Raw genomic sequence first — 14,474 nt, 5'->3', positions numbered from 1 at the left:
AGGTCAGGATTGGTTTTGTTTTTTTGAAGCTGCCAGAAATCCCAGCAAGAAGCAAGTACAGAGGTCACTGGAAAACTTCTCTAAAACAGCAAATGTCTGTGTTTCCTCTTAGTCTTCTCCATCAGTTGAGGGCCTCACTAGGCTTTCGTTTCCTAGTTTTCAGAGCAAAACTTTCCTAGCCACCAGTGTTTTCCTGATGATCTCAGTATCAGAAAAACATCTTTTACAGTGACAGCAATCATTCACTGGAAAAACCTCCCCAGGGACATGATAGAGTCCCTATCACTGGACGTTTTCAATATATAATTGGGCAGAGTTCTTCATGGTCTCTCCTAAGGTTCCCAGTCTCACAAGAGGTTGGACCAGGTGATCATTTGAGGTCCCTTCAGTCTGGGCTGCCCTGTGACTGTGATCTCCTGACAATATTTGTTCAGCCCAGAAGGTGCCTTCAGTGTTTATTTAGAAAAAAATTAGAACAAAACCTTCTGTCTATGGTGACCTTGTTGTGGGGGTCTCAGCATCATTCTGCTTGTTTTTCAAATGTGCTGCATCTGCTTGTTACCCATATACTGGGGAGGTTAGCATGAATAGTGACTTGTCAGATGTGGAAATGACTTGCCCCTAGCACAGCTTTGTCTTCTCTCTACTGGGAGAAGGAGTCAGAAACTGCTGCACTCAGAGACAAGGAAAGTTGATTTTCTGACTTGTGATGAAGACTTGTCAGTTGAACTGCCCGGCACTTAAATTAGAAAAATCTGTCATGGTTTGGGTTGAAAACCCAAGTCAGCAGCTTCACTGGTACAAGCTGGAGTGGTGAGGGCTGGTTCTTGGGCATTAGCAGCTTCTGGTGACAGTGAGCAGACCGTTTTTGGGACACCACTGCTGGTATGTTGTTCTTTGTGAGACAGCAGTTATGCGGTGTCTGACAGCCTCCATCAGTCTCTCTGGGGCTTGGCAGGTGTCCAGCAGACTGCCTTCTTTGTACAGGGTTTATTAATGCCTTCCCACCACCTCCAGGGCCTTTGGGGCCCCTCTGTCCTGCACACAGCCCAGCCCACTGTTTGCCATGCTGTCTCCCTGCCCAGCTGTTTCACCTCATCCTATCTCCAGCCATTGGGACAAAACCACTTCCTTTCCCTTCAGGCAGGCCTACAGAACTTCATCTGCTGGCCTATCCTTTCCAAGGAACTCTCCTGGGACGTTTCTTTTGCTTGTTTTTCCTTTCTTTCACCTTCACCTAAGGAGGTGTCTCATCCCCACTCGCGGAGCGTTTTGCCTGTTGTTTTTCCATGGCTCCTGGGCGCTGCTGAAGCCCCTGCAGAGCCCCTCAGGAGGTGCAGCTCGCGCCTCCGGCCCCGTCGCTGACAGTGCTGCCGCGAGGATGTTGGTGTCTCCAGCCACAGCTCCCGTCAGGGTTTGTGAAGAGGGGCTTCCTGCAGGGTCAGCATGCTCCATTGTGGCACTTCCCCTGCAGCTGGCTTCCTCCCTCCTGCAGGGCCTAAAAATAGAGTGAGTGCGGTGCGGCTGGGACACACTGAGAGTGCCGGAGCCGCTGGGGCGGCGTTTCCGTCACCGCCACTTGCCAAGTCAGCCCTGGCATTGGTGCTTGTGCTTTTGGCCTGCTGGTGGGCTTTGTTTCAAAGAGGGAAGAAGCGGGAGCCAAAGTCCAGCCTTTCCCAAGTTTGAAAGATCAGTAAGGCAATGTTAAACAAGTGGAGACCATTATTTTGTATCTGGTGTTTTAGAGAAGGGTTTTGACTTCACTCTGCTCTCGGTGCATGGCCTTTAGACTTTGCACTCTAATTATCAGAAAATTGTTTAAAAGCTGCAGAGATAAGAAAAACCTTAAACATCACAAGCATGTACAAACAGTTTTAATCTTGAGGTCTGTTTATATGTTAGGGCTGTTCCTAAAGGAGAGCTGACAGTCTGATTAATAACTATAAAACATTTTCACTCATAGCAGAAGAAAACATTTCATTGAAGGGATGTGTCTCCCAACCACTAGTAAGATTCACTGTGTTGCTGTTACCTCTGGGATGTCCCATGTTCTTTCATCCTCATCATGATTATTTTGTTTTCTTCGCTGTCCATTAGAAATAGTGACTGCAGTTGTACCTGATTTGTAATTTTTGCATGTATGAAATTGCTTTTGAATGGGAAATAAGATTCACTTAGAGAGTAGTAGAACCACAATACTTGAGAATATTAGTTAACCAAAAATGCACTAAATATAAGGGATACACCAGCAAAAAGCTGTGTCAAATTTAACTGAGCTGGTAGTGTTTGGCTGAGTAATCACTGTGGCTTCACCAGTCTCGTGGTTGGTGAGACCATGGTGATTACTCATGGCAGCAGACTTGAGATAAGCTCTTGTTTCCTGAATGAATAAACTTTTATTCCTCTGTTTTCTGAACCACTCCCAATGCCTCATTTCAAGCTTTGAACTAGTTATGGTGCAACTTGCCTGTGCAAATTCAATAAGTTAAAAATGTTGTATTCTCTGTGGAAGAACCTATAACAAAAAAGAAGCACCAGATTTTAAATGAGATGCTTAAGCAGTACTTTCCCCTTGGTTTTATGGTTCATCTGCCTTTAAAATGTTAGCCAGATAAATATTTGTATGATGTTTAATATAAATAAACCATGTGCCTTACTGTTTATTTTACAAGATATGCTAACTAATAATTTCCATCTCTGCTTAAATATTTAAAACACCGTGCCAGGGTAACTCCATGCTACAGCTGTGAGGATACTGTAGAGCTCTTGTCATGCCTCCTACATCCTCTGCCTAGTGCTACTCTCAGTGTTTCCTCTTGTTTTGGAGGTGATGGAGACATTAGAGCTGCAGTGTTGGCAGCTTCAAACACTTTGAGACCCAACTCATGTACATTGTGTTCTGCTATGTCTGCTGCCATCACACCTCCTGAGCCTTAATTCTGCACACCCATAATTATGCACCCCAGGAGCCAGAATGTCCAGCCAGGCAGGAGGGTGCTGCTGGACAGAGCTGTGCAGTAATGTGTCTGCCTCTCACTTTGCCTTGCAGGAATCTACATCCTGATCGCAGTTGGGGCTGTCATGATGTTCGTGGGATTCCTGGGATGCTACGGCGCCATTCAGGAGTCTCAGTGTCTTCTGGGAACGGTAGGAGACACAAAGCTTTGGAGTCACTTGGCACCCTGATCTCCCTGCTGCATGGCACATGGCTGTGCTTCCCTTGCTGGGGTCTTTCCCAGCGAGCGGGGCTGGCAGGATGTGTGAGCACAAACGTGGGAGCTGGGTGACCTTTGCAAGGAGCAAGGCAGTGCTGTGTGGCTGAGGGTGTCTCTGCCCAGCCTGTGCAGCTCTGGCTGAGCTGCAGTGTCCTTTCTGTGCCTGGCTGCAGGGCAGAAGGGCTGAGATCAGCAGCATTCTTAGAGACTCTTTCTCTGTTACATGTGAACCCCCACCTTGCAGTTATCCCTTTGTGGTCTGGCTGTCGTACCAAGCACCCATTAAACCTTTTTTCTTACCTGGTGTCCCCTACAGCATCCCCTCTCACTCTGTTTCAAGGCTGCCTGTAGCAATTCTGGTTCTCTTAAGGAATCATCTACTATTTTTATCTGTTTGGACAAGGAAACTGCAAAGATTTTCCATAATTTCTTAGTGAGAACATCTAGGTATATCCTGGAAAATCCATTACTGAAGTGCTACAGGCGTCCTTGATGTGAGGCAGCAGCTCAGGATTCCTGGCACAGGATGAGCCTAATTGGATAAACTGTAGCCACACCAAAAGCCTTTACCTTGGGAGCAAGGGAGACCCATTTATTTAAAGCAAGTTCTCACATGTGGTTCAGTTTAAACTTGATGCATAAAAAATAAAACTGGAAGGGTAAAACGTAATTTTTTTTTTTTTTTTTTTTTTTTAATTCAAATGACTTTCCAGCACTTGGCTTCATTGGGCTGGAGGGTTCTTGGTAGTGGTGTAACAACTCATGGGTGTGGGCTCAGCTGGGACAGAGGGAAATGGAGCTGCTTTGCCTCACTCTCACAGATGACTTCACCTCTGGTTGCTGCTGATTCCCAATAATAAGGGGATGCTTTTCCCCACTGTTGATAAAACAGTTCTGAATGTAGTGGATGGGAGCTCCAGTAGGAGTTTGGAGGCATTATCCCAGCTGCTGGGAGTACAAGGAGCTTGCACACAAATCTAACAGGGGTTGTTGGAGCACAGTTTGGCAGCTTTGGATTTTTATTTTGATTTGTTAATTCAATGATTACAGACCCTGAACTACCTCTCACTCCCTCCTGAAGTTAGAGGATTAGATGGTACAGATATTACAGTTAGATGGGCAGATGGTACAAGGTACCCGAGGTCCGACAGGGAAGCCGGCTGCTCTGGCTGAAATTAGCAGCTCTAGCTGCTGTGCACTGCCTGTGTTTGCTCACACCTTGGCTTGCCAAGACAAGTCTGGAGATGCCCCATGAGGACACTTTCTGCTGGCCAAGGCTCCCACTGTGTTCCAAGGACATTTCCAGGCAGTGTCCTTGGGGTGTTTTAGGGAAGCAGCCGTGCTCCCCTTTCTTCCACCTAGCTGAGGGAGTGACTTTGGGATTACTGCAAAAGGGAGAAGTACAGGAAGCTCCATGCTAAAAAAATCCTGTGCCAAAGGTGGCATGGAAGCTGAGCAGCAAGACCTAAGGAAGACAGGAGGGAGCCATTTGGCATGGAGCAGGCTCTGCTCCCTGGAAAGGGGCTGGGACACAGCCAGTTGCCTGGCCAGGACCACCACTATGTTCCTGTAGCATCAAGCTGCATCTCCTGGTGTTCTGGAGCTGGCTTACAGGAGAACTGAATCTGCACAAAGTTGTACCTCCACATCTGGGATAAATGAAGCACCCTTCACTGAAGGGTAACCACTGCAGGAGTGAGCCCTAGTGCTTAACCAGACTTACAGTGGCATTGCACCCAAGGTTTAGGGCGGTGTGAGTCCTTGGAGGGGATGTGGAACCTAGTCTTTCAAAGATGTTCCTGCAAAATTAGGAATAGCTAGATGTTCACATAGGGGTTGATTGTTCAGGAACTGGACAAGGATGTTGGAAGTCCTTTCCTCCTGTCAGGTTAATAGTTTTGTTTCCATTTTGCTGATAACCCTTTGCTTTTGCATGTGAGAACCAGGTCATAGCTCCTGTTTCATCTGTTGTTGGAGAAAATGTGCTGACTGTGTTTTGAACAGAGTCTGCTCAGGAGCCAGGGGCTGTTTTCCCACGCTGTACTGTAATTTTGTCTGTCCTTGACTGCATTCACCTCTTTTGCTTCTTGACTTCTCCCACTTTGGGGCTTTTCCCAGGAAGAAGTCACTGAGTGATGTTGTCACAGAGGTGATGTTGGCTGCATATGGAGCACGCCTCTCTGTGCCTTCTCATGTGACCCTGATGTATGAGTTTACAGCTTCCCATTCCCAGTCCAACTGACCAACCATCACAATGTGTTCCTGGGATCTGAACAGAAAGGGAGGATGGCAGCGAGGAATGCTGGAATTGCACAAACAGGGTGGGACTGTGGGAAAACGTCACTGTTAGTATTTATGCAAAAAACTGCAGTAGCCTTGCAGGGCTGTGGATGCCAGAGAGCTGGCCATAAATTACACCCTGACATCCCCAGCTCCTTAGCAGCTGAAATGTGCTTTTAACCCTGCACTGGCAATTCCACTCCTCAGAGCATTTGTGGCAGAGCAGAAACCTTGTCTGGATGGTCCTGCAGGTGCATGAAGCAGAGCAATGTATCTTGTGTTACACAGGGCATCTTCATTCATCCCTGCCAGTCCCTTTGTGGGAAAGGTTTTGCTAATCCCTGCTCAACAATCTGTACATGGGTGGCGTGTGATGAGTTACAGGAAAATGTGTTTGGGCTCAGTGCATGTATGAGAGAGAAACTGGTTTGAAGTCAGATGACACCTTGCTCTGTCAGTGGAAGTGCTGCTCCACACCTCTCCCCACCTAACTGCTCCAGATATGTTAAAGATCCCTCTCTTGATTTGTCTTTGCAGTTCTTCACTTGCCTGGTGATCCTGTTTGCCTGTGAAGTTGCGGCTGGAATTTGGGGTTTTGTCAACAAAGACCAAGTAAGACTCTAAAACCTGTGTTTGTGGGACTGGGAGGCTGGGGCAGAACGGCAGCAGATCCCAGCATGAGCTGTTTTGCTCACAGACTGCTTCCCGACTGGGTAACAGGGGCTTGGGTTAGCAGTGTGACCTGGGCAGGCCACCTCGCTCCTCTTGGCTGGGCTGATGAACTTTAAATGAGAGCACTTGATGGTAGCAGCTGCCCTTAGGGTATGTGGTGCGATGTCTCGAGTAAAAATAGCCTGTCTCGCTTGGGTCTCCTCCGAGCTTCCACGCTGTCAGTCACGGGGGGGTGGATTCGTGCATGGAGTTGTGAAGGAAAGCCATCTGCACGTCCTCGGTGCCAGGGAACAGCAGCGAGCCCGGGCGGGAAGTGCCAAAGGGCGGGAATGCCGTTCCAGGAGAGCCTGCAGTAACGGCATTGCTTGGTGCTTCCTGCTCCTCTCCAGTGTCATATAACCTGCCTCAGCCCTTTGTCTGCCAGCACTGGGCTTGCTGTGATCCATGTGCTCTGCACACATGAGGGGTCCATGTCCTGTGTCTGTCCCTGCTAGGCACCCTGCTAGGGACTGCTCAGATAAGATTTCCTGGCTGGAGGAGCTCACCTGAAGGGTAGAACTGGAAATTGCAGCTTTTCCCCTTCTGTTTCTGCTCACCTTCCCTTCACTGTGGTCACATGTGCTCACACACACAGGTTTGGTCTCAAAATGCAGAACTGCCTGTGCATGGGAACTGTGGCTGTCTGCAGCAAGTAGCAAGCCTGATCACTGAGCCTCAGGGGTTTGGAGGAGAGAAGGGGACTGCTTGTGCTCAAAGCCAAGGTTAGACTCTCTGGCAGAGTAGGAAATGTGTTTACTTTCCTGAGAGACGTTAGCCAGCTGTGTAAGTAGGTGCTGGCCTGCTCAGCTTTCTATTGCATGTGAGTAGTGGCTCCCAGGCTCCGTGTGAATGGGAACATCCTTGTAGTCATTCGGGAGAGAGCACGACTTCACTGGAATAAACTCTTCTGTGGCTAAACAGTATTATGCAGGCACAGTGCTGTTTCCTAGTAACTTTAGTGAGCTAATTAACCTCTGCAGAGGGGCTGTGCCTCCTGCAGATGTTAGTTTGTGAATCCTGAAGAGTCCAAGATGTGCAACTGCAACTGACAGCAAAAAAAAGTGAAGGCTGAGTAAGGAGGGACCCCATGGCTGTTGTGTCCCATCCTGGGGAGAAAGAGCTTGGCCACTAGCTGAGAAATGTAGGATTTTCCAATACAGAAGTGATGACCTCAGCCCCCAAAATTAATTTTGCAGTTTAAAATGAAGGGTGGCAGTCTGTTGGCATCAGCTAGTTTTGCAGCCTTGATCATGAATGGGCTATTTTGAAATCCCTGCTCACAAAGCAGGCTTGCTTCTCCCTGCCTTGGTTGGGAGCAGCACAGGCTGGGAGGGAAGCACTGAATCACCCCAGCCACCAAGAGATGCTTCACGAGGGACACTTTCTCAAAGCTGAAGGCAATCTCTCCCTCAGCTTGCCTTCTTGGAGATGCTGTAAATTCAAAATGGGGAGGCAATAAATAGGATTTTTTTATTTTAATTATTTTTATGTACAAGAATGAAATGGTTTGGTTGGAGAATATCATCCTCCAAACCAAGCTTTTTTGAGTAGTGATGAAAGAGTTCTGGGATAATTGATTGAAATCGTGCATCATCTTGCTGCAGTTTCTTTTTTCGTATGCTAATCCGGCCTGTGCTGCCAAGAGCAGATGTTCCAGAAAGCATTTTCCCTTCCTTGCTTTTATGTTTTTCTTTTGCTTCTCCTGCATGGCCTTCTTTCACCTCTCTCTCTCAAATTATTGAAAGGTGTTAGAGGAGAAGTCATAAGGCCAGTTCCCTAAAAGTTAGGAGATTTCTGCACTGTGGAGCAGGCCCTCATGGGTGGCTGCAGTTCACCAGCCAGGTGGCAGGGTTAGAGTCTGGATAAGGTGTCTCACATAAGCACTTACAGGACAGTAGTGTCTGTAGGGACCCAGCCAGGGTTTTAAATCCATCTCAACGCACCTAAGCTTCCTGACCCAAATGAGCTGTCTGACCAGGCTTTAGTGTGCAATCTCTCCCAAATTCCTGCCATCCCCTCTGAGCCACTCAGTAAGCTGAGGTGCCTTTATTTACAGACAGCCTTGCTTGTGCACCCCACCTCCTCCTGACTTTTCCAGCATGTCCAGCTTCTGCAGCCTCAGTGGGAATTGTGTTGCCTGCCTGCTTTGTCTATGTGTGGTTCAAAATGAGACGTTTCTGCCTTCCTGAGCCCAGCAGCACATCCACATGGGCTGAAGGCTATCTCACCTTCTGGCTCACCCTCCAGGCCTTGGCTGTCTTTATCTCCTAGACAGAGCCTGTGGAGGGCTCAGATAGTGTTGTCTGAAATTTGCTGGCTGGTGGATGGGGTTCTTAGTACTTGTGACAGCTGGAGCCCTATGCAAGACATGCTTTTTTTCATGTGCAAACAAATGTTGTCCAAATCTATTCAAAAACTGCTCATCTTACTCCAAGTGCTATTAGAGGGAACCTGTTCTTCAGGCACATCTGCTGGATAGGTTTTCTCTTCCTCCTCCTCCTCCTCTGGCTGAAAAGGAGTTTTCCCTGTGTCCTTCCTAGATAGCCAAAGATGTGAAGCAGTTCTACGATCAAGCGCTTCAGCAGACGCTCATGGGAGAACCGGATGCAAACAATGCCAAAGCTGTAGTGAAGACCTTCCATGAAACGGTAAGGTGGTGGTTGTGCTGGAGAATTAATAATGGAAGTCAGGAAAAGGGGTGGGAAAAGCAGAGTCTAAAGTGCAGATACTCCGTGCGGGTCTTAGCCTATCAAGTTTGTTGTTGTTACATTTTAAGAAGCAGAGTTGTGCTCTCTTCAGTATTCTCTCCATCACATGGTGCTGGGAAGTCTGGACCAAACTTTGATTAAGTTGCCTTTCATTTACCTCAGCACCCCTGATTTAAGTAAAATTCAATGGAAGAGGAATGTAGCTCTGAGGATACAGGATCAGGATATTAATCCTGATACTTGGTCCATTCAGCAGTAAACAAAATCCCTGCACAGAGCTGGGTTCACTCTCCTCCAGAAAATCTATGCCAGATCTGTCTGGGACTATTGTAGGAAGCAGCTGCATTGCATGGAAAGAAAAAAGTCAGTTTGGTGACTTATTCCCCACCCTTGTTTCCCCCTCCAAGATGCCTCCTCAATCTTGGGTGACTTCAAGAATGCGTCATGGTGGGGAGAGCATCGCATAAGTGTTTGCTGTTTGCTGATGTTGGCTTTCCATTGTTTCTTTTTTCCTCTCTCCATGTAGCTGAACTGCTGTGGTTCTGATTTTGTGACAGCGACTTTCACTCCTGTGTGGAGGGATGACCTGTGCCGAAAGGACGCCCTGAAAAGCTTTTTTGAGGTAGGCACAGCTGCTTCAGGAAGCCTTTGCTGCCAAGGAAATTTGGGGATTTATTGGAAAATAGATGAAGGGTAGAGATTTCATTTATTTGGGGATGGTGTAGAAGGATGTTAAAGGTTCCCATTTGGTTCTTCCTTTGCTGTCCCTGCTTGAGGGCACTGATAGGTGCAGAGGGATGAAGTCTAGTTGGAAGTCCTGAGGCCAGGACCTGGGGACATAAGTGGAACCAGGGGGAAGCTGACCTGCCTTTTTTGGTGCTGGGGGTGGCTGTGGGGAAAGCAGGCTGACTGACTTGTGTGCTTGTCTGCCTCAGAACGCCAACTGTCACAAAAAAATTGATGAGCTCTTCTCCGGGAAGCTCTACCTGATTGGTATCGCTGCTGTCGTGGTTGCTGTGATCATGGTAAGTGTGACAGCCTAGTGGGACAGGGAAAAGCCACCTCAGGGCAACCTGGTCCTCTTCCAGCTGGGCTGGATCTGTCCCTCTCCTCTGGATGCCCCTGGAACTCCACATGCAGCACCAGCCTTATGCACCACAGGGCTCTGGAACATGGCGAGACCAAGGACTTCATCATCCCTCTGGGGAGTCAGGGTGTTAGGCGAAGCACCTGGCAAGCTCAGTAGAGCAAGAGCACCTGCAAACCCACCCAAAAAGGCAGAGCACCACTGAAACCTCCTCCAAAACCACTTGTTCTACAGGCTGCCATGTTTTGTTGCTGGGATCTGCAGTGGGAAGGGATTTGCTTGCTTTGTTCCGTTGGGTTTGCCCCCTAGTGAGGGCTGGGTGCTGTGGGGGTATCTGGCATCTGTGGCATCTGTGCAAAGGCTGGGCTGTAGTGCTGGAGGGATTTCGAGGCATTTGCTGCATAGCTGTCAGCCAAAAAGTTTGTCAGGTACCACCACTGCTGCCAGTGAGAGAAGGGAGCACAGTGCCTTATCTCAAATTGGCCAACTCCATATGAAAACAGCAACAAAGGTGTAGCATCCCTGCCCTTACCTCTGGCATGAGAGTGTTAATGTGGAGTGGGGGACCTTGGGATGAGGGGAAGTCTTGCATTGTACTGGTTGTTGCCTCAGTGGTGCCCCTGTGTCTCTCAACAGATCTTTGAGATGATCCTGAGCATGGTGCTGTGCTGTGGCATAAGGAACAGCTCCGTCTACTGAGCCGTGAGAGCCGGGCAGGGGAAGGGGGGATCAGGGCGAACGGCGCTAGAGGGGACCTCAAGTGCCACCGAGTGACTAGGAGACATTTCAACAACAGACAAAGAAAATTGTGTATATAAATGCTTCCAATATTACCATACAGTACTTATCATTTTTATTTTGAAGTACTTTTTTTTTTTTTAATAAATAAAACTTTCCCATATCTTTGTGGCTGAGTTAGTTACACATCAGTTTTGTGTGATGGGAAAGCTGCTGTAGCAGGAGATCAAGTCCTTCCTCCTCCTTCCCCACCCCCAGTAACTCAGAAGTAACATTGGTGGAAGATGTGTGGAGGAGAAGGGTGCAGCCTGGTCTCAGAAAACTTTGCCTTGGTTTTACCAACTTTTTTGATTGGATGTTGAAGTAGAATTCAGTATTTTTGTTAATTTGTATTCATCTTTTCCAACCATCACCCCAGCTCCCTGGTGTTTCCAAGCTGTCCATAGGGAAGCCTGGCTGACTGTCCAGAGCCTGGGAGAGAGGAGGGGAAAGGATGCAGCCTCCATCGCCTGGGTGCGATGTATCCCAGGGGAAACACAGACATTGTTCTCTCCAGCCTGTTTCCATTGGTAGGTCAGTCCTTAACAGAAGTCATGCTGAAACTTTTTTACTCTCTAATGACTAAAAATGTTTTTTGGTTTAGTAATTTTTTTTTCCTTGGGGCTATAATTTTATAAATTGGCTCAGTTGCATTGATTCATTGCATTAAAAGGTCAGTGGCTGGGGGTGAATTTTAGTCCCAGTTTTTCAAATATAAAAAACCTGAAAATTAAATTACTTTTTTAATGTCCTTCAGTGTTTCATTATAGACATATGTTTCAAGGAGAATCTAGTCCTATACCAAGTTTCCACTGTTAAGCTAATGCTCACATAGAAATTATATTGGAAAAAGAAGAAAACATAAAAAAGTCCTTGACTTTAGAAATCCTGCTTTTATGTACTGCAGGATGATGCTTGGGTGTCCCCAACCATATGTGTACATGCTTAAAATTTCATCTTTGCATCACTCTCTTGTTCAGTGAAATTATTCTTAATTATAGCATATTGTCACACACTGTAATATTGCTGAGAAATTGTCATAATCTGATTGTGAAAAAAAGGTTATTTTTAAGACCTTCCAGTTATATTAACAGCAGATCAGCTTATAAAATCAAGGTAATTTAGCATGTTAGATCACACCAGTTGAAACACATTCTTGTGATCTGGTAACTTTGGTTATCACTTTGATGTCTGTGGCTTCTTTTATATGCCACTCTGTCACCATGTAGATAGAGGGGGAGAGTGACCCAGGAGCTATGTAATAAAATCAGAGTGTCACTAAAAAGATGATCTATATGTATAGTTCTATAGATATATATTTTTAAGCAAAGCCTTTTCCTTAGCCGTATGGGCACTTGAGCTGGAAATTATAATATCTCAGCTCTTTTGCCACCTTGAAGCAGGTGAGGGGAGGAGTTTAAATTAGTGATCACTTTCCCCACTTCAGGAGTATTTCTGTTTCTTAAAGTTTTTCTCCCCCTTTGTCACAACAGAGAGCTTCAGATCTGATAGGGAGGGAGGCCTGTGATCATCAATCATTTTCAAACCTAGTACCTTGTCCACTGCACGTGGCTGTCATGGCTGTTGCCATTACAGGATAGAAGATTCCTGCACTGGGGCAAATTGATCCATTCAGAAGCTTTTCTTCCCTTCTACTCCCCCCTTTCCTCTTCCTGCCTTTTAGTATATAGGGCCTTTAAAAAGTATATAGGTAAATATATATAGATATATATATATCAAGTTGTGCTGGGTAAAGAGGAGGAAGTGCTTCAACAGATCTTCATATTGAGAGGTTGGACAAGGAAAGATTCAGCCTTAGAAATAGCCTTAAAGCAACACTGCCCTGAATGTCCATGTTGTGCACATTGAGAATGAGATGAGGTTTTGCAGTAGGTAACCCCTTCCCCTGCTCCCCAGCGTAGCTCCTTCAGGTCATCTACTCTGTTACGTGGCCATATGTATATGCATCATCCAAGCATGTGTGTTTACATCTATGTGCATCAGGATTGTCAGCGTACAGAATGGATGTGTAACTTGCCACCTTTTTTGTTGACTGTTGGTAAATGTGTATAAATATGCCATTAAGCATTTCAATTCTGTTTTCTTTTCCTTATACCGTATTTTTTGATATTGTTCAGTATTCAGTTGATGCTGTGTACATAGCTGGAGCTCTGTTTGAAGACAGACTGGGTCTCGATGCAGGTCAGGTGTGTCCTCAGACATTGTACTTTAAGGGTTTGAGTTGTCCCAGGCAGGAGCAATTGGGAGAAAGTGGTACTTGAAGAGGGAATTTGAGAGCTGTGAGAGGAGGAAGAACAGGAAGTTTGCTCAGACTGTGTCCCACAGGGGGTACTATTCCAGCTCTGGCTCATTTCAGAGGTGGCTTACCATTGTGGAGAGTTGCAGAGGCAGCTTCCTGGGCCATCTCCTGTTTCTGTGGCTGCTGCAGGAAAGGTGCTCAAGGAGGGGAACAGCTAGAGGAGGATGATGGGAGCAGGGACTGAAGGATGCTTGCAGAGAGGACAATGCTTTCTTTAGTTACCAGCTGAGTCCCCACAACTGATGGAATGGTCCTCAGCTGGAGGAGTCAGCCCTGGGAGAAGAGGGACAGAGAGGAACCATCATGCTTAAGAACAGTGAAGTCGTTGAGAAACCCTCTCTGAAAAAAAATACCCACTTGGGTCTCCTGTGAAGCTGGACCTGAGTTAACACAAGCTAGAAAGGGAGCTATGAAGGGCTGAGGGGACTCGTCCCATTGCAAGCCCTCAGGATCCAAAAGCCACAGGGTTCTTCTGCCAGTTGGTCAGTCCCAAAGCTGGCTGAGGTGAAGGGGGAAAACCCACTAGGCAGCACCCCTGCTCTGCCCAGTGCCTCTCCTGCATACCGTGCCTTTGTGTGTGCAACATGGCAGTCTGTACTGCTCCTCTCCGCAGCCCCAGGGAAGAAAAGGATGGAATTGCAGGCTGTAAATACAACCCCTCCCTCTCCATGGAAGCATCCCTCCTGGAGCTAGTGGCAGCTGAGAAAATGGCTGTGAGCTGAGATGGGGATGAGGAGTGTCAACTGTCCAGGTCTGAGTTCAAAGACCACATCCAAAGGTCAAACAGAGCCGCTGACAGCTTAACTGAATGCTTGGGATTTTTTCATACTGTGGAGCATGCCACAAAGCAGTGTGTTTAACTTCTTTCTGCCTTTTTTTTAAAAAGAAATGAAACAAAAATCAATTTAATAAACATTTCTCATAGTGTGCATAGTGTGATGAACTGCTGCAATTTTACAACCAGTTAACCTTAACACCAGGATGCTTTGTGAACCAGGCTTTGACAGCATGGGATTTTACAGCCTCTGGGAGGGGGGCCTGCAAGCAGGCTGAGAATGCATCCGGACTGGTGCTGAGGGAAGGCAAAAAGGTTGCTTGCCTGAAATGGTGCCTGCTGCAGTTGTGCCCCTCCCCACGGGAAGGGGGGCACAGCTGGAGGGCAGCTAATGTGGATTGCAGAAAGCGACTGTGCTGAAATTCGGCCCGGGGTGGAGAGGGGCGTGGTGGTAGTCCTGCGGACACTTGAGGGGCTCCTCCTAAAGTGACCAAAATAGCCCAAAATGCCCTCTGCTGCCATCTGGATGGGGACTGGGCTGGTAATGCCACTGCTGCTGCTCCCACCTGCCCCTCCGCACCATCAGAGGAAAGCCTGGCTG

The 14,474-nt window shown here is 47.3% G+C and overlaps 1 protein-coding gene across 1 annotated transcript in view; it reads left to right on the top strand.

Moving 5' to 3' along the window:
* Window positions 1-14,029, top strand: part of CD81 (CD81 molecule) — a 22,871-nt gene extending 8,842 nt beyond the window's left edge. The window contains exons 2-7 of the mRNA XM_005427202.1: window positions 3,050-3,147; window positions 6,033-6,107; window positions 8,747-8,854; window positions 9,441-9,536; window positions 9,850-9,939; window positions 10,638-14,029. Of these exons, the coding sequence (XP_005427259.1) occupies window positions 3,082-3,147; window positions 6,033-6,107; window positions 8,747-8,854; window positions 9,441-9,536; window positions 9,850-9,939; window positions 10,638-10,700 (498 nt within the window). The 5' untranslated portion in view covers window positions 3,050-3,081 and the 3' untranslated portion in view covers window positions 10,701-14,029. The remainder of the gene's footprint in view (window positions 1-3,049; window positions 3,148-6,032; window positions 6,108-8,746; window positions 8,855-9,440; window positions 9,537-9,849; window positions 9,940-10,637) is intronic.
* Window positions 14,030-14,474: the final 445 nt, after the last annotated feature.

Source organism: Geospiza fortis, unplaced genomic scaffold (assembly GCF_000277835.1).
Source record: "Geospiza fortis unplaced genomic scaffold, GeoFor_1.0 scaffold524, whole genome shotgun sequence".
NCBI classification, from domain to species: domain Eukaryota; kingdom Metazoa; phylum Chordata; class Aves; order Passeriformes; family Thraupidae; genus Geospiza; species Geospiza fortis.
The sequence above is the reverse complement of the archived record's forward strand: the minus strand, read 5'-3'. Positions and strand labels throughout refer to the sequence as shown.